Genomic DNA, 19,307 nt, shown 5'->3' with positions numbered 1-19,307 from the left:
GACAGGATGGCATTAATAACAACATAGATGCTATCATATATGACATATGCTATAGGCTACCATCAAATGATTTTTTTTTTAAGTAATACTATAATATGCAGTTTAAAATTTAGACAACATAAACACTATATATAGCAGTTTGTTTTGAGTGGTTAGATGCTTTACCCATGGAAACAAGTATTTTACAGACATTAGTACAAATATTTTCCAGTTACAAATCTTCCAGTTACAAATCCCCCAATTCCAGTTACAAAATATGTATGTGTACATAGTTTCTATATAGACATGCTGTCTGCAACTACTGCTTGCCCTTTTTTGGAATTGTATTAGATTTCATGAAAGGTTTGCTTGAAGGGGAGTTTTTTAAAACTAGCCCAAACTGCCTTAGTGTCTGCTTCTCTTCTCCTGAGTAAGCAGCAGCACCTACTGTGTCCTGCCCCAGTGGACCTCTGTTAGCCTTTGATGCCATTCACAATAGAGGACGACCAATAGTGGATTTTAACGATACCGAAAGCTAAGTTGGACACTTGCCAATAACCGATTAATCAATCGGTAGTTTTAAAAATGGATACTTGATTTATAAAAACAAACATTAACACTCAATCTAACATTGTACTGAATAGTAATTATATTAATAAACATTGAGAAAAATATAAAAACATTCAACCTGAAACAAATCTTAAAAAGTTACATCCAAAATAAATATAAAAGCCTCTAGAGGCCGCTCTTGTTCTGTACAATGCAACTTGAAAAACTATGGGTATGGATTTTTGCAGCTTTAATACTGCAATAGAATGTACATTTATGGAGTTGTGATTAAGAATTTTATGAAGACTAATATTTGTTAAACAGCTGATATAAAAGCCCTTTTGCCCCTATGGACAAGGATTCCACTGTTACATTAGAAGTGTAATACCAGCTAAACACTGATTATTCACATTGAATAAAATAGATAAAAAAATAAATAAATTGGGGGATAAAAGAATGCCACGGCAAGTCCATGACTATAATTTTCCCTTTTAAAAATACGTTCACCTTTACTTACCTCAAAAAAGTGGTAGTCATGAAAGAAGGGTGTGTTGTTTTCTAATTTGCCCTGCTGAGCCTCATCAACCTCATTCTGCCATTTTTGTTCTAGCTCAGCCACAGTCTGAAAGAGACATTATCTGTTAGGACAAAGAATTTACATTCACACTATATGTTTAAACAATAGCTAAGAAGCAATCAAGCTATTAAATATTTAATTATCAAAATGCATAGGGGCATAAACATTTACCAGTAGCTGTGATAAAACAAGCTAGTAGCTAAGTGTGAATAAACATCATTGAGAAACTTGGCCAGAAAATATCCTTTACACAGTAACACCACCTTCACCAGTCTGGACTGTTGACACAAGGCAATAATCTATACTTATTTGAGTTGCTGTAGCCTTAATTAGATTTTATTTAGATTCAATTTGATTCAATTCAATTTAATTAATTTTAATTCATTCATTCATTCAATTAAATTGTATGAGGATGAAACTTTGAGAGGAACCAGCCTCAAATAAAAGCCTATCCTCCCTCTGGTTGGCACAGAATGTCCATTCATTGGAGTTTTCTCATTGTTGAGGTGTGCTGTTCAGGGATGGGTGCTTAAATGCAGAACTGTTCATATAAACTGCAGTCCTAAACCATTATAGCAACATGTTCATATTACACTCCAAATTCATCTTCATGGGTATTGAATTGCTCAGTAACTTCATGGATCTTTAGGCTTTTCATGTGGATGTCAAATTGCAAGGGTTCACTTTATGTCAAATTTAATCAGTCTGCCCAATAATACAAAGCAATAACTGAGTGAATGCAACAGGCATTTGATAATTGCCTACTGTAGCTGACCCTTAGTGTATCCGTCATGGCTACAGTTTACCCACCTTCTAATGGTTATACTTCCAGCTTTATAATGCACCACATTAAACTGGTTTTATGTTATAAAGTGGCCTCCCCAGTTACAGATCAGAAACAATTAGAGAAACGTTGGGATGTGGGAGAACAGGAAATTCACAGGAATCATCAGGTATGAAAATAAGGATTAAAATGTTTCTACTCTAATGAGTCGTCACATACATGCAAACATTTCTGAATACCTGAAGCTGTCTCTCCATCGCATTAATCTTCTTGAATGTCTCAGCCATTATTTTACACAGAAGCTCATACTCCTCTCTGTGTTCCTCTCTGTACTGCAGGTTTAATAAAGACTGTAGTGAGTCTATCAGACCCAGGTGTTTTATTACACAGGACACAATCACTTCCTCAATGACATCAGGCCGGATCACTTCTCTAGAAGGAAGAACAGAAAAAAAGCAATCTGGCAAAAGATTTAAATGAAAACAAGGGAATAAAAAAACATATGACAAAAAATGACATAGACTGAAACATATTCAACAATTAATGATTTCAATCAAAACCAAAAGAGTTAAATAGATAAGATCCTGTTTCATTGCATGAAAATGAAAGATGGTTTATATTAGCAGAAGGCATGAAATCAGCAACCTGAGACACAAGTTCTCGTTTGAGTTCTTACTTGATGCTGGGGCGGAACTGTGGACGAGCCTTGCCAGAGAGTTCCCTTAGACGGCACATTATTCCCGGAGGCAGGCGAATACGGGGAAGATCAGAGTAGACACCAGGAATAAAGCCTGCTGTGGAAATAAGGACATCTGTGGGGTAGGTAAACTCTTGGTCCTCATCAATGGTAAGTGGGAGTGGAGATGGAGAGGGAGTAAGAGCCGGAGAGATGGCACCATTGGCTTCTACCTGCCATTGGCAACTAAAAAAATATGAATGTAAGAAAAAAATACTTTTCAGATACACTTAACAGCTGCCAGATTGAAATTAGATCGAATCAGATTTAATTAGATCGAAGCTCAGCAACATATTAGTTAACAATACCGCTGTAAGAGTTTAGAGCAGAGTAGGTCATGGCAAGCCTCTTCCTCACGTGTGATCTCTGGGCCATTGTAGAGTATACGTAACATGGAACAAGCTAAAACTGAGAGACCCAAAGCAAGGTCAGCCAGAAAAGGCAGCCCACCAGAGACATCCTCTGATGACTCCTAAAACACAAGAACAAATGCACAAGAACTCAAAATCAGGCATCATAATGCATGTCAATTAGAAAACTTTGTCCTTAAGTTCAAAAGAATTTATTTATTACAAAAAGAAACATTAAAAAAGTAGATTCCAACATGAATTGTGATGGGAAATCATTTCCAAGCAGAACAAGATAGCTAACCCTAACCCTAACCCTAACCCTAGATTGTTTTTGTTTCTACTGTTACATTTTTATACTAGTGCTAGATTTTAAGATTGCATGTACATTCTTAATGCAAATGTAACTACTTAACCTAGTTATATTTTTTACCCAAAAATGATCTAAATATATCGTGTTGCATGAATTTGAAATTAGTTTTATATTTAATAGGGATGTGGATACTTTTTTCAATTATTAAGTAAAAAAATAAAATAAAAACATTTTTAAACACTTTTTTATATATTTTTATACAACTATAGAAAACACATTTCACTGTTCTGATTGAGAGTCAAGAAAAAAGCATGTATGTATAGTTAAATAGAAAAAACTTACATTTTTTGTAGTTACAGTTACATCTGTAGTGACTCTTGATTGGTTTAATAATATAATGTCTTTATAATAAATGCTTTGTGATGATTAGTAGTAGTAGTAATAGTAATGCTTGCCTGTGCTCGAACAGTGCAGGAGAAACCCCACATTGCTTTATCTGGTGTGTTGTGTTCACGGCCACTTCTCATCTCAAAGGAAAAAGTCACAGTGTCGCCCTCCACCTGACAAACAACAAACATGTGATGAGTGCATCTGTGTGCATACTGGCTCAGTAAATAACGATTAAAAATAATAAATAAACAAACAAACAAACAAACAAATAAATATTATTTTTCCAGATAGTTTCTTGAAATGTTTAATGTTTTGAATGTTTCTTGAGAGGCTTGTGATGAAAACTTTATGATGAATTAGAAGTCCTGTTAGATTTACTCTGTCAGGTTTGCTGTGCGAGTATCCGAATAAATCCATGGTCCAATACGGCTTAGTGATTCACCTTATTTCTAAAGTAATATAAATTTTTTGTTTTTTAGTTTATGAATAACAATTTACTGTTCAAACAAGTGATAGTTCTGAATATGACATTTTGTTGGAGCTCCGCATTTGTTGATAAAAAGCTTAAAACAACATCAAGACTATGGTTTGGGAGTAAAGGACGGTATTTTGAAGCTGAGTAAAAAGGAATATCAAGCAAAAGCATTGTGCAGTGGAGGAGTTTATTGTACCAATGTTTCCTTTAGAAACACCACCATTTATTCAGTCTGTTTCTGATTGTGCTCTCATGGACAAAAACATGTTAGGTGGCATGGTTGTTACAGGTCAGCACAAGCTGGAGTCAGAGAATACGTTCTGCTTTGTAATTGTCATTAGATGACTGCTTATCATGACAATTCTTGGACCAATTAATGAGTTCCAACATGTTATTTAAAGCTTAACTAGTTCATTTCTATAAAATAAAACGGTATCACATAAATGTTTTTCATCTATGAACATCAAATAAATTGTAAATGAACATTTCCTGAAGAATTGAAAGACGATTGATGAAGAGTGTATAAGCTCCTTTTAAAAATGATCATAATCTATAATTTAGCCAGAGGTAACAGGTCTGCTGCATTTACATCTGTACTTAGTTTGCTGACATTTTCACATGCACCGAGTTATGAAAGTATTTATATTTGATAAACAATGTTGATAATTTCAGTTGCCACTCCGCTTAAAAAGAGAACTCGTTAATAAATTATAAAATTAAAATTTTAATGCCCTAATTTTTTTATCCATAGTATACCAGTGTGTGTGTGTGTGTGTGTGTGTGTGTGTGTGTTATCTTTCTCACCTTCACAAGATCTTTTGGCCAACCTGTACCCAGGACGCTGCGGCTGCCATATCCCAAAGTGTTGCCACCATACTCGGTCACTTTGCGACTGTTTGTGTTAGGACCAGCATAGATAACAAGCTTAAAATATAAAAAAGTGCAATATTTGAATTGAGAGTCACAAACATGGTGTTTTAGATCACTGGAAAATATGCAGATGTTGGAATATTGCACAATGTTATCTCATGCACTCAGTGTTTACATATTTCAAAATAACTGAAAAAATGAAAGTATATGTTAACATGAATGGTTAGAGGTGAAAATAAACACCTTATCATAGTCGTACTGTGAAGAGCAACGAGAGTCAAAGCGAAGATAAAGACAACGTGCACCAGGGATATGTACAGTCTCTTTAAATTTGTAGTTGTCACGGACTGGATGGATAGTTTCCACAGTTTTCCCAGCAGCCCATGGAGCAGGGATCTTAAGTCCTGTCAGAAAGCCTGGCTCTTCCCTTTCATCAAGAATCTGGAAGCTGAAAGATAGGTCCAAGTGAAAACTATTAGTATCTGCATGCTGATTTTTCAATTATAATGTATTTTTACTAAATAAAGTATAAAAAACAAATGAACAACACATATTTAAAGACACTGTATACACTTACTTATCGTCATTACAAGCCACCTTATCACTGTAGTTTAATGGGTCACTCCTCAGTGGAGAGCCTTCAACAAATAGTGGTGACTGAGTCTTCAGAAGTAAAGCAGTCTAATTAAACACACAGAAATCACAAGATGGATTAGAGACATAATTCACAACAATAAAAAAAAAATACAAAACATTAAAAAAAATTGCATTAAAAAAAATACAAATTTAAATTGCACACACATGCGCACACACACACTAACCTGGCTTGTGTACAAGACAAGCTGGACAAGTTGTGGCATAAGAGCATCAGCAAGTGACAGAGTCTGCAGGTTGGGGTGCATCAAGGAAGTCAATAAAACTGGCAACAAATGGCCTAGCATTGTAGCTTTAGTCACCTGCTCCAATCCTTTCAGTCTGGAAAGTAAAAGTGTATGTAAGGCGACTGTACATACTACAACTCGTAATAATAATAATAATAATAATAATAATAAATATTGCTGCAAGCAGCGATTAGCGAAGTTCAACCAACTGAGGTACTGAAGGTCATAAGGAAAAAGACATTAGGAACATGCCCACCGGGTTTTGTTGTAATACGCCTCTGGTAACATTGTCTAACAGTTGCTACAATTAGCAGATGGCAGCCATGTTTTTCCTTACCTTTTACCTTAACCTTATGACACATTGGACAGAGACACTGTGCCAAGTATCAAGGTGATCAGATGAACGGCTAGATATAGCTGTTCTTATTTTATTTTTAAAAAGATATCTCATTCCGTTCATACGTTTTTTGTCACAGTGACCCGCCTACTTGTGAGTAGAAAGTGAGTAGAAAGTGCAATGTTTTTTCTGATCATAATTGAAAGTGTTATAGTATTATTTAATAATACAGAAAGTATTATTTAGGATTATAGGATTAGTAAGGAGGAAGTGAGAGCAGAGTTTAAGAGGATGAAGAGTGGAAAGTCGGTTGGACCAGATGACATACCGGTAGAAGTGTGGAGATGTTTGGGAGAGATGCAGTGGAGTTTTTAACCAGATTGTTCAGCAAGATTCTGGAAGAAGATGCCTGAGGAATGGAGAAGGAGTGTGCTGGTACCGATCTTTAAGAATAAGGGAGATGTGCAGACCTGCAGTAACTACAGGGGAATTAAGTTGATCAGTCACACCTTGAAGTTATGGGAAAGAGTAGTGGAAGGCAGACTGAGAGAAGAGGTGACCATCTGTGTGGTTTCATGCCGAGGAAGAGCACCACAGATGCCTTATTTGCTTTGAGAATGTTGATGGCGAAGTATAGAGAAGAACAGAAGGAATTGCATTGTGGATTTGTGGATTTAGAGAAAGCGTATGACAGGGTACCGAGAGAGGAGTTGTGGTATTGTATGAGGAAGTCAGGTGTGTCAGAGAAGTATGTGAGGGTGGTGCAGGACATGTATGAGGACAGTGTGACAGCAGCGAAGTGTGCAGTAGGAACGACAGACTGGTTCAAGGTGAAGGTTGGACTGCATCAAGGATCGGCTCTGAGCCCTTTCTTGTTTGCAGTGGTGATGGACATGTTGACGGACGAGGTCAGACAGGAGTCTCCCTGGACTATGATGTTTGCTGATATTGTGATTTGTGGTGAGAGTAGGGAGCAGGTTGAGAAGAGCCTGGAGAGGTGGAGATATGCGCTGGAGAGAAGGGGAATGAATGTCAGTAGGAGTAAGACAGAGTACATGTGTGTGAATGAGAGGGAGGGCAGTGGACTGGTGCGGTTGCAGGGAGAAGAGGTGGAGAAGGTGGATGAGTTCAGGTACCTGGGGTCAACAGTGCAAAGTAATGGAGAGTGTGTTAGAGGAGTGAAGAAAAGAGTGCAGGCAGGGTGAAGGGGGTGGAGAAGAGTGACAGGAGTGATTTGTGATAGAAGAGTATCTGCAAGAATAAAAGGGAAAGTTTATAGGACTGTGGTAAGGCCTGCAATGTTGTATGGATTAGAGACGGTGGCATTGAGTAAAAGGCAGGAGGCGGAGCTGGAGGTAGCAGAGCTGAAGATGTTGAGGTTTTCGTTGGGAGTGATGAGGATGGACAAGATTAGAAATGAGTTTCGTTTTGATCATCCTTCGGTAACCTTGTTTAACAGATTAGACACAGACTCTACATGCCAAGTTTCATATCAATTGGACAAACGTTTGTGTAGTAATAGCAGTTCATTTTTTTCCATGTTTAGTGCCACCAAGTGGCAAAGCTATGCAACTTTTTTATTTGACCAAAGATTGAGCACATAGATACATATACCAAGCTTTGTGAAGATATCTCCCTCCGGTAATGCGTTATTGCCATTTTTGTCAAAGAAGCCACGCCTACTTTGAACGTTTTGGCGAGCCTTTGCGATGGCGAGTTGAAAGTCTGTTTTTGATCATTATTAACAATCCCTGTCTACTGAACATTGCTACACTGATTTCGTTCGGATGGTGCGAAAAACCTAGAACTTAATTTTACGGAAAAAGCAAATATAGAGCAAATACGTCAATAGGAATTTTTTGGACTGTAGCGCCCCCTTTAGCAACTGGGTTAATACTTTGTCAACCTCTCCCCAAATTGATCTTTACCATCTAGCCTTACGGTCTGCACGATCAGTTTTAGGGTGGAATAATAATAATAATAATAATAATAATAATAATAATAATAATAAGCAGCGATAAGCAGGGTTCAAGCAACGGAGGTACGGAGGGTCATAAGGAAAAAGACATTAGGAACATGAGTTCGAGTTCCCCCAAATTTTGTTGTAATACGCCTCTGGTAACGTTGTCTAACAGGTGCTCACAAGTAATTGGCAGATGGCGGCCATGTTGTTTGAGATACGCAAATATACTCATTAAACCTTAAAACACATTGGACAGAGACATTGCCCGCCAAGTATCAAGTCAATCAGAGGTTTAACAGGTGCCCAAATGTCATTTGTTGGACGGTGGCCATGTTTTTTTGAGATACGCAAATGTAAACGGCAATAAACCCTTATGGCAGATTGGACACAAACTACCTGCCAAGTTTCAGGTCAATCAAAAGAATGGTTGCGTAGTTATAGCAGTTTTTCTTTTATTTCTCTGTTTAGCACCACCAAGTGGCAAAGCTATGCAATTTATTTTTACCAAAGATTAAACACACAGACAAATGTTATTGCCATTTTATAACCATGCCTACTTTGATCATTTTGGCAACTATTCGAACATTTAGAAAGAAGTGCAATTTTTATTTATTGTTTTTATAATTATTGATAAGCCAACATTATTGTCAAGCCAACATTTCTAAAATAAGTAAATTTCGATCAGATGAAGTATTGTATTTTCCAGATTATAAGCCACTACTTTTTTCCCACGTTTTAAACCCCGTGGCTTAAACAATGAAGCGGCTAATTTATGGATTTTTCTGGGTTTTTCCCAGTTTCAACTTCAACTTCAAGCCAAAAAGTGAACCCCATAACATTAAACCAATGAAATTGCCGAACGGGTTCAGGTGAACCAATGAAACTCTTTATATTAAATCAGATGCGCTCCCACTGAATCGGACCGCACCACATCATAAATATGGATGAGGTTCCTCTGACGTTTGACCTGCCGCTCACTCGGACTGTCTACAGGAAATGCAAATCATTCGTCACGCTGAAAACAATCGGGCATGAAAAAACCCACTTCACCTGTGTTCTGAGCTGCACGGCATCGGGAGAACAGCTTCACCGATGGTGATTTTTAAACGCACGACGATGCCAAAAGAAAAACTCCCGAGAGAAATAGTTGTGAAAGGAAGGAGGAAGACAGTGAACAATGACTTTCTTGGTAGGCTACTGTTTAGATACAAGTCATGTAACAGACACTGTCTTTCATTAAAGCCTGTGTAAAGTTCATTAGTTTCTATGTAGACATCTGCGGCTTATAGACAGGTGCGGCGTATTTATGTTCAAAATAAAAATCTTTGTAAAATTCAGTGGGTGCGGCTTATATTTGGGTGCGCTTAATAGTCCAGAATTTACTGTAGTTCACAGTAGTAGTTCAGGTTTTTAACATAATTTAAAATAATTAATAAAGGATTTGATTGACAGATGTGGTCCTTGAGGCAAAGTTTCTTAGCATAAGAAGATCAATCGAATAACCGCTGGGTTACGTTTTGATTAGCTTCCGTTAACCTTGTCTAACAGATGCTTAAATGTCATTGGCAGATGGGGAGCATGTTTTCTGAGGTATGCAAATGTCCTCATAAATTATTCTAGCACAACATGCCAGCTCAATCGGACAAATGGTTGAATAGTTAAAGGCATTTTTATAGCTTTATTTATATATATATATATATATACACACACACACACACACACACACACACACACACACACACACACACACACACACAGTACAGACCAAAAGTTTGTTTTACTCATTCAAAGAGTTTTCTTTATTTTCATGACTATGAAAATTGTAGTTTAGGGGTGAGCTGGACCGCAGAGTGAAGGCAAAAGGGCCAACAAGTGCCAAGCATCTCTCGGGGAACTCCTTCAAGACTGTTGGAAGACCATTTCAGGTGACTACCTCTTGAAGCTCATCAAGAGAATGCCAAGAGTGTGCAAAGCAGTAATCAAAGCAAAAGGTGGCTACTTTGAAGAACCTAGAATATGACATTTTTCAGTTGTTTCACACTTTTTTGTTATGTATATAATTCCATATATAATTCCACGTGTTAATTCATAGTTTTGATGCCTTCAGTGTGAATCTACAATTTTCATAGTCATGAAAATTAAGAAAACTCTTTGAATGAGAAGGTGTGTCCAAACTTTTGGTCTGTACTGTATATATATATATATATATATATATATATATATATATATATATATATATGACCAAAAATGTGTGAAATTAAGTTTTTTGGACCGTAGGGCCCCACTTAGGCTAACTGGATTGATACTTTTTCAACCTCTCCCTAAATTGAGCTCTACCAAGTTTTTATCAACTAGGCATTACGTTTTAGTCTGTATGATCAGTTTTAAGGGGAATAATAATAATAATAAACAATCAATAAAATCACATGGTATCAAACTAAGTTTCCGATCACTGAAGAGAACTCTGTCTAACAATCAGCCCTGGAGGAGACGGAACAAGATGAAGCACAGGTGGCATTTAACTTGGTTGGTTACTTGGTGGATGCACCAGAAATGTTGGATGTTTACAAGAAATAAAGTCAGAATTGCAAGGAATATATTCGGAATTGCAAAAGAAACCTCGAAATTGCAAGAAAAAGAGGGAATTAGACAAACCTTTTGTGTAGTTGAAACATCCATAGGATTCTCAAAAGGATTTTCAAAGTTTGCGATCATTTAAAACATTTATGTATTTGCATATGCCCAGATTCTATTTGTCAACTTCAGTTCGGCTTTTAATAGAATAATTCTGGAAATTCTCCACTCCAAACTCCTAAAACTCACTATACCCCTTGTCATCTGTCAGTGGATCAACAGATTCCTGACAGGCAGGAAACAACAAGTGAGACTGGGAGGTATTGACTCCAGTATTCGGACAGGCAGCACTGGCGCTCCTCAGCATTGTGTCCTCTTTCCACTGCTATTCTCCCTCTACACCAACGACTGAATGTCAAGTGACCCAACTGTTAAACTCCTAAAATTGGCAGAAACTACTATGCTCATCGGACTCATCCAAAATGGCGACGAGTCTGCATATCAGCAGGAGGTAAAGCAGCTGGTGCAATGGTGCAGTCGGAACAGCCTAAAGCTAAACACATTTAAAACTGTGGAGATGATAGTGGACTTCAGGAAATACCCTTAACACTACTCCCCTTTACAATATCCAACAGCCCCGTGCTATCTGTGGAGACCTTCAAGTTTCTGGGCACTACCATTTCCCAAGACCTGAAATGGGGGTCCAACATAAACCCCATTTTCAAAAAGGCCCAGCAGAGGATGTATTTTTTATGCCAATTAAGAAAGTACGGTCTGCCACAGTAGCTGTTGATGCAGTTCTACACAGCAGTCATTGAATGTGTCCTTTGCTCATCCATCACTATCTGGTTTGGAACAGCAACAAACCAGGACAGAAACAGACTGCAACACAGTTAATCATTGGTGCTCCCCTGCCCACTCTTCAGGACTTGTACCATAGAAGAACCAGAAACCGGACAGGAACTGGATTAATCGTTGGAATAATCATTAGAATACTCAATTTACGTAAATAATCAATAGCTACAGCCCAATACATAGGAATTCACAGCCCTTTGCCATGACATTGAATTAATTAATCTCAGGTGCATCGTCTTTCCACTGATCATCCTTGAGATGTTTCTACAACTTAATTGGAGTCCACCTGTGGTAAATTTAGTTAATTGGACATGATTTGGAAAGGCACACACCTGTCTACAGAAAGCCCCACAGTTAATAGTGCATATCAGAGTACAAACCAAGCCTTAAAGTCCAAAGAAGTGTCTGTAGACCTCAGAGACAGGATTGTATCGAGGCACAGATCTGGGGAATGGGACAGACAAATTTCTCCAGCACTGAAGGTCCCAATGACCTCCATCATCTGTAAATGGAAGAAGTTTAGAACCACTAGGACTCTTCCTAGAACAGAGCTGTCCGGTCAAACTAAGCGATCGGGGAGAGGGACCTTAGTCAGGAGGTGACCAAGAACCTGATGGTCACTCTGTAAGAGCTCCAGCATTTCTCTGCGGGGAGAGGAGAACCTTCCAGAGGAACAACTATCTTTGCAGCACTCCACCAATCAGGCCTGTATGGTAGAGTGTCCAGACGGAAGCCACTCCTCAGCAAAAGGCACATGACGGCCCGCCTGGATTTTGCCAGAAGAGAAAAAAAAAATTCGAGACTAGACAGGATTGAGGGAAAGATGAAATGCAGCAATGTACACAGGCATCCTTGATGAAAAAACCTGCTCCAGAGCGCTCTGAACCTCAGACTGGTGCAGACTGGTTCATCTTCCAACAGGACAACAACCCTAAAAACACAGCCAAGATAACAAAGGAGTGGCTATGGGACGACTCCTTGAGTGGCCCAGACTTAAACCCGACTGAACAACTCTGGAGAGATCTGAAAATGGCTGTGTACCGATGCTCCCAATCCAAACTGATTGAGCTTGAGAGGTTCGGCAAAGCAGAATGAGAGAAACTGCCCAAAAATAGGTGTGTCAAGCTTGTAGCATCAAACACAAAAAGACTTGAGGCTATAATGGGTGCCAAAGGTGCTTCAACAAAGTATTGAGCAAAGGATGTGAATACTTATGTACTTGTGGTGGGTTTTTTTTTTTTATCAATTTGCAAAGGTTTAAAAAAAAACCACTCTCATGATGTCATTATGTTTTTTGGGTTTTTTTTGGAAAAACGTTATTGGAAGGATTTAATCCATTTTGGATTGAGGCTGTACCATAACAAAATGTGAAGCTCTGTGAATAATTTCCGGATGCATTGTACAAAGTATGCACCGTGTCTGCATTGGCTGAAATGTTATTGATCAGGAGAGATATAAAAAATAAATTCCAAAATTGAACACCATAAAGGTCATCATCAACAAATAATAAAATGGAGTACCACAGTAGCATTATCAAGACCTGGATGTACCTCCAAAACATTACATAAACAAAACACAGAAAGAAAGAAAATGACCAGGGAAGTTATCAAGAGACTCTAAAAGAGCAACATTAAAGGAGCTGCAGTAGTCTGACAAGTACTGATTACACTCTGCATGTGACTGCATCCACATATCTAGACTCCAAGTTAGGGTGGCTAGACAGAAGCCCAAAACTTAAAGCTAAACTCATTCATCCCAAATTATGTAGCAATTTGTGTTATAGTCTTATGAGACCAATTCCAAAGGGTATACTACTTTCATTATTCCAATATGTATGTTTGTTGACATATACCCCCCCATTTGTAAATAGCTACAAATACCAACCAATTTCCGTGCAAAACATTTAAATGATTTCTATTAAACTGTAGATAGAGGGGGCAATGTAAAAATAAATTTATATTGAATAGCTGAACAAATATGGTCAAACATTTTGTTTATTTTTGCTCCTTTAACATAAACTCATCCTGAAAAGGCCATGCTTATGTTTTTCTATTGACTAGCTGGCTAGTTAGTTTACATTGATTTGTACACTTCTGTTAAAGGTGATTTTGCGTAAAAGTGACGTCCCTTCTTCCTTTCAACCTCATCTAACAAGCTTTCATGTTGTAAGTTGTCTCTAGTACTACTGTAGTAATGGTTTCTAAATAGAAAGTGAATTTTTATGTGGTGAACCGTCAAGCTTGAAGCAAACAGTAAATAACTTAGAACCCTTCAGGCTCACCTGCTTTCATGATCAGTTTCACTGTTGATGAGGGTAGTAGTGACCTGCTGAAGAGTTTCCAGTACTTCGTCACAGCCAACCAAGATCTTGCAGGCCAGGGACAGGATGCTGGTCTGCAGTTCCTGATATAAAACAAATTCACACAGACACACATTTGAGCATTAAGAACATAATTCACTTAGATAGAACAGCACCCACACGGTTTTCATTCCCGAGCTTCCCAAATGGGAAAAATACTATGATTAAAAAGATAATCCATTTAAATAAACATGGCAGGGGTTGGTTGCCGGGTTGTGAATAGACGCTGATGATTTTAGAATCTACAAGCATTTCCACAAGCATGCACAGATATACACACATTAAGGGGCATTTAAAGGAGGTGTTTACCTGTACCTTCATTGTTTCCCCTTGGAGGGAGCTGTCACTGTCATCACTGTCGTCAGGGCGGATCAGAACAGTATTGCTTAGCAAATGATTCTGAACAGCCATAATGTAGTGCAAGCTTGGTGATGCCACCTGATGTGAGAAAGATCATTGTTTTTAAAACACATTCTAAACAGTGTTTTGACATAAAATTAGGGGGGAAATGTAAGTGTAAATAAAGCATTGTAAGCAGCAACAGCACACAAACTGCAACAAGCATGGATGCTCAAAAAAAAACAAAAAAAACAAAAACAGTGAGACAGAAAAGCACAAAAGAAATATAATGATTAATTATTATTTAATTAACCTATTATTAATGAATGAATAATAATGGCTAACATTTCTCCCCTTGCCCTCTCACAGTCTATCCTGATTAATCCACTATCTAGTTTGAGTAGAAGAAATATTCCACACAGAAAACTACCACCACCACAGATCCAGTATTTCCAGTGGTTAAGACATTAGAATTGTGATTAGAAGGTTCTCACCTACAGTCCATGCCAAGCTGCCACTGACCTTACACTTCAGCTACTCAGTTATATAAATGAGATAAATATGTTATTCTGAATAATGGTGTCTACCAAATGCAATAAATGCAACTGTACATTTTATTGGATGTTTTGGATTAATGTCTGGCTGATCAAAACAGGATATCCTTCATGCTTCTTGGTAAATGCAGCAAAATGTACGTATGCTTTGCATGTTAAATACTACATTAGAATACATTGTTAATCATATATAAAAGTAAAAATTAGTTTCCTTTTTCTTTGATTTCAGCTAGTTAACAATCAACCTTTTTATCCCTTTTTACCTGCAGGACCATAGACATTTTCTGTGCTATACTTTGCAGATAATCTGCTGTACATCTGTGCCTTTGTATATTTTCACCATAGCATTCAGTGAGCAATGTATCATATGATATATAGAGCTGGACAAGGACTGTGATGAACTGATTTTTTTTCAGGAATTTTCAATAAATTGGCAGCAGTGATAAATGAAATAATCCAGCTGAAGTTACAGTTGCAGTTACAGTCACACCCAAGTAAAGCAATTTCATTTCTGTATGTTTAATTCCAGTGGCATGTCGGTGCAATACATCTAATAGGATCAAAGAACCATTAAACAAATCAGTCAGTTATTGTGGCACACGCACCACGCACACACACACACACACACACACACACACACACACACACAAACACACACACGTGTACTTCAGCCTCAGGGAAAAAGAGAGAAGTGAATGTTCTTCAATAAAAGTTTACAATTCAGTTGATTATTTTAAGTATATAATAGCAGACTATTTATAGGATAAAACCCTAAAAATCATATTAGATAAAATTTATCTTAAATAGCAAAAAATAACGCAGATTACACATAAACCTAAAGTTGTCAATGAAAGAAATATAAAACTATATAAAGAGCCAAGAGTGTAACATACAGGCACAGTAGATAGAAGCTTCTGAAATTCTTCTTTGTCAAGTGTTTGGCATTTAGTGATGAGAAGGCAAGATTCACGCACTACAGTCTTCAGAATGCAATGCAGCAGTTCATCATTCAGCCTACAGGAAGACAAAACAAGATTAGCTAGTCATGGTCTAAGAACACCATCTCTTGGCATGAAAGTCCTAGAAAGAAATAATGTTTTGGAGAAAAAACACAACATTTACCTGTAGTGGTCATCATCCTCACTGCCAAAGCGGTTCTTCTGTAGCTGCTCAGCAAGGTTGTTAAGAATAATATCACGCAACTGGGACAAACCACTATTTCTCTCACCTAGAAGAGATAAAAAATGATATCCATACAAATTAATCAATTCTATAACTAATAATTATTTTGTAATGATCATTTAATAAAAAAAACTTTCTAGAAAAAAATAAAGACCAGCTGTTGTGTAGGATGTCCCTGACATTTTTTGGTTTTATATGATCCCAAAAGACCTCTTCCACAAACCGCTTACTAAGCATATACAGAATCTCACTGTCAATTGTGAACAATCAGGAGAGGGGTCCAGAAGACTTTCCACAACATTAGATATACCATGATGCATTGTGGGGGATATCTTTAAGTTGAGAAAACTGACCAAAGTGCAAGAACAAAGCTTAGCTAAAAGGCTGCCAAAAACAAATAATGCAACATTAGATAAGCTGAAGGAATATCTGGCAAGTACTGCTGAATTCTTTCATGTAACAACAAAACATATTTGAGGCTATAATTCCCTTTATTTTTTTGCACAACCTGCAGGTCTGATCTCTGCCAGACATCTGAAGCAAAAAAAAGTGTCTTTAGCAAGATAAACAGTTCATCGGAGAACTCAATTCAGACAATGATTATCAATAATCTGGAATATCAGAGCGCAGATCTAAAAATTAACTAAAACATCAAATCTAAGAGAATTTTTAGATTAGATTCATATTTACCCAAAATAACTAGTACTGTATATATGTCAGGGATCCACCAGTCACACCTTCCCCAGAACCACACATTCCTCCTAGCAGCTCTCCATCCTACTATTCACACACCTGTTATTCATCAGCTCACCCACTATATAATCGCGACCTTCCAATCACTTCCCGTCCGTTCTACCGTTTAGTCTGTTAAACATCTCAGGACCTCGTTGACTACTTACTTTGTGGATTTATCACTCTGTGGATTTAACCTGTGGATTTATCACTCTGTGGATTTATCACTCTGTGGATTTATCACTCTGTGATTTAACCTGTGGATTTATCACTCTGTGATTTAACCTGTGGATTTAACCTGTGGATTTATCACTCTGTGGATTTATCACTCTGTGATTTAACCTGTGGATTTAACCTGTGGATTTATCACTCTGTGATTTAACCTGTGGATTTAACCTGTGGATTTATCACTCTGTGATTTAACCTGTGGATTTAACCTGTGGATTTATCACTCTGTGATTTAACCTGTGGATTTAACCTGTGGATTTATCACTCTGTGGATTTAACCTGTGGATTTATCACCTGTGGATTTATCACTCTGTGATTTAACCTGTGGATTTATCACTCTGTGGATTTATTACTCTGTGATTTAACCTGTGGATTTATCACCTGTGATTTAACCTGTGGATTTAACCTGTGGATTTATCACTCTGTGATTTAACCTGTGGATTTAACCTGTGGATTTATCACCTGTGATTTAACCTGTGGATTTAACCTGTGGATTTATCACTCTGTGATTTAACCTGTGGATTTAACCTGTGGATTTATCACTCTGTGATTTAACCTGTGGATTTATCACTCTGTGGATTTATTACTCTGTGATTTAACCTGTGGATTAACCTTGTGGACTGTTCTTGGTTTATGTATATCTTTGTTCTGAACCTTTCAAAAGGATTTATCTTCCCTTATTGCAATTAAAGCACCTCCGTTCTGTCGAACTTCCATTTGTTCTTCCAGCCTAACAATATAACACAAGCTAAATGTGAGCAAAAGTATTCTCATGTATTATGTGTTCATATTAGAATAAGTTATTACTTGTGCAACCAGGATATTCTCATTTAGTGAAAGCATGTTTTTGGGTTGTGTGTTTTCGTTAAAGTGAAATCTCAAGAACGGGTGGCTGAAAGGTTTTTTTATATTGTATGTCCTAATAATTGCAAGATTACCTTCAGTAAGGACCAGTTTTAATAAATCATTCAACTCCATCTCTCCCTGATACAAGATATTCAAGCCAAAGCTGTAAAATGTACACAAACAGTAAAACAAAAGTGATTAGTAGACAGAAATGAATATCACAGCTGAATAGAAACAGAATTTTTGTATGCAATGTGTAATGACACATTACGAACATCATAACTAAAATTATATATATATATATATATATATATATATATATATATATATATATATATATATATATATATATATATATATATATAAAAATAAAATATCATTGTAATTTATTGAAATTTCACATTAGGGGTGGAACATTTTTTAAATAAATAAAAATAATAAAAATCTGTCATTTTTACAAAAGTGTGAAGATATTTTTTGCATTAAAAAATACAAAAGTAAAAAAAAAATATTGCTTTTATTATTCATATACTATCAATAGACTCTCTGTATTAACCAAATACATTTTTTTCAAAATTTACATACTCTTACATTAACATTTCCCACCACATTTGCAATAAGTATTTTATGTAGTTTCTAACCTGATAGCCAGGCAAACTTCTCTTTGGATTTCTGCCCCTATATGATCAATAGGGGCCATTAGTAGTTGCCACAAAAGCAATCCAGCACGTCTTATACTATCTCGGTTCTGTTCTGACTGGAGGTTAAAGAACCGAAACACCACCTGAAATGTAACAGTAGATATTTTTTACTGTGTACTGATTCAAAGCATTATCATGAGGGGTTGATTTATTTTTATATTTAATTATTCATAGTCACTTATAACCATTAAAATGACATCAGCAGAATTTACTTAATTAAACGGTAAAAGAACAACAATGCTAGTTCCATGTTGTACTCTAGTACAAATCACAAATCATGTCTCATAGTTTATAAAAGGAGCTAGCACTCTAGTAGCTCTGCATGCCAGGTATACCCAAAACCCCCCTCTGTGCATTGTGAGACAACAAAAGTTTAAAGCAGAAGAATAAATAAGCCTTCATACAGCACAGCTATAATGACTTTATTCTGGTTATTATTACAGTGGAACCCGGTTATCTCGCCCTCGGTTACCTCGACAACCCTATTAAGTCGACGTTTTTGAAGTGGAACCGCCAAATTCTCTCTTTTTCTAAGCATTTTTTATCGGTTATGTTTTTTATCGGTTTTTTTATGTCTCCGAACCCTAATATCTCGAGCACAAGGGGGGAAAAATTTGCCATTTAACTTCCGCCACTCGCGGAAGTGGCGGAAAAATCAAGTCTTACAGCTGCTACAGGTGTTATATTGTATACTGGAGTTAGGCGTGGTGCGGAGGCGGAAGCCGGAGTAACGGCA

At 37.1% G+C, this 19,307-nt stretch overlaps 1 protein-coding gene across 7 annotated transcripts in view; it reads right to left on the bottom strand.

Moving 5' to 3' along the window:
* The window catches only part of LOC124381024 (probable E3 ubiquitin-protein ligase HECTD4), a 91,408-nt gene that overhangs the window by 55,188 nt on the left and 16,913 nt on the right, over positions 1 to 19,307 (bottom strand). For 5 of the 7 annotated variants that reach the window (XM_046842397.1, XM_046842400.1, XM_046842402.1 and 2 more), the window contains exons 13-27: positions 18,512 to 18,654; positions 17,963 to 18,033; positions 16,005 to 16,110; positions 15,776 to 15,896; positions 14,299 to 14,427; positions 13,912 to 14,033; positions 5,842 to 5,995; positions 5,598 to 5,701; positions 5,264 to 5,468; positions 4,955 to 5,074; positions 3,741 to 3,845; positions 2,934 to 3,097; positions 2,566 to 2,811; positions 2,129 to 2,321; positions 1,046 to 1,150 (exon numbers count right to left, since the gene is read on the bottom strand). In XM_046842397.1, the coding sequence (XP_046698353.1) occupies positions 1,046 to 1,150; positions 2,129 to 2,321; positions 2,566 to 2,811; positions 2,934 to 3,097; positions 3,741 to 3,845; positions 4,955 to 5,074; positions 5,264 to 5,468; positions 5,598 to 5,701; positions 5,842 to 5,995; positions 13,912 to 14,033; positions 14,299 to 14,427; positions 15,776 to 15,896; positions 16,005 to 16,110; positions 17,963 to 18,033; positions 18,512 to 18,654 (2,088 nt within the window). The remainder of the gene's footprint in view (positions 1 to 1,045; positions 1,151 to 2,128; positions 2,322 to 2,565; positions 2,812 to 2,933; positions 3,098 to 3,740; positions 3,846 to 4,954; positions 5,075 to 5,263; positions 5,469 to 5,597; positions 5,702 to 5,841; positions 5,996 to 13,911; positions 14,034 to 14,298; positions 14,428 to 15,775; positions 15,897 to 16,004; positions 16,111 to 17,962; positions 18,034 to 18,511; positions 18,655 to 19,307) is intronic. The other 2 variants (XM_046842399.1, XM_046842401.1) reach the window with 1 other exon arrangement.

The sequence above is a fragment of the Silurus meridionalis genome, chromosome 27 (genome assembly GCF_014805685.1).
Source record: "Silurus meridionalis isolate SWU-2019-XX chromosome 27, ASM1480568v1, whole genome shotgun sequence".
NCBI lineage: Eukaryota > Metazoa > Chordata > Actinopteri > Siluriformes > Siluridae > Silurus > Silurus meridionalis.
Note: the sequence above shows the minus strand (reverse complement) of the source record. Positions and strands in the feature narration are given on the sequence as shown.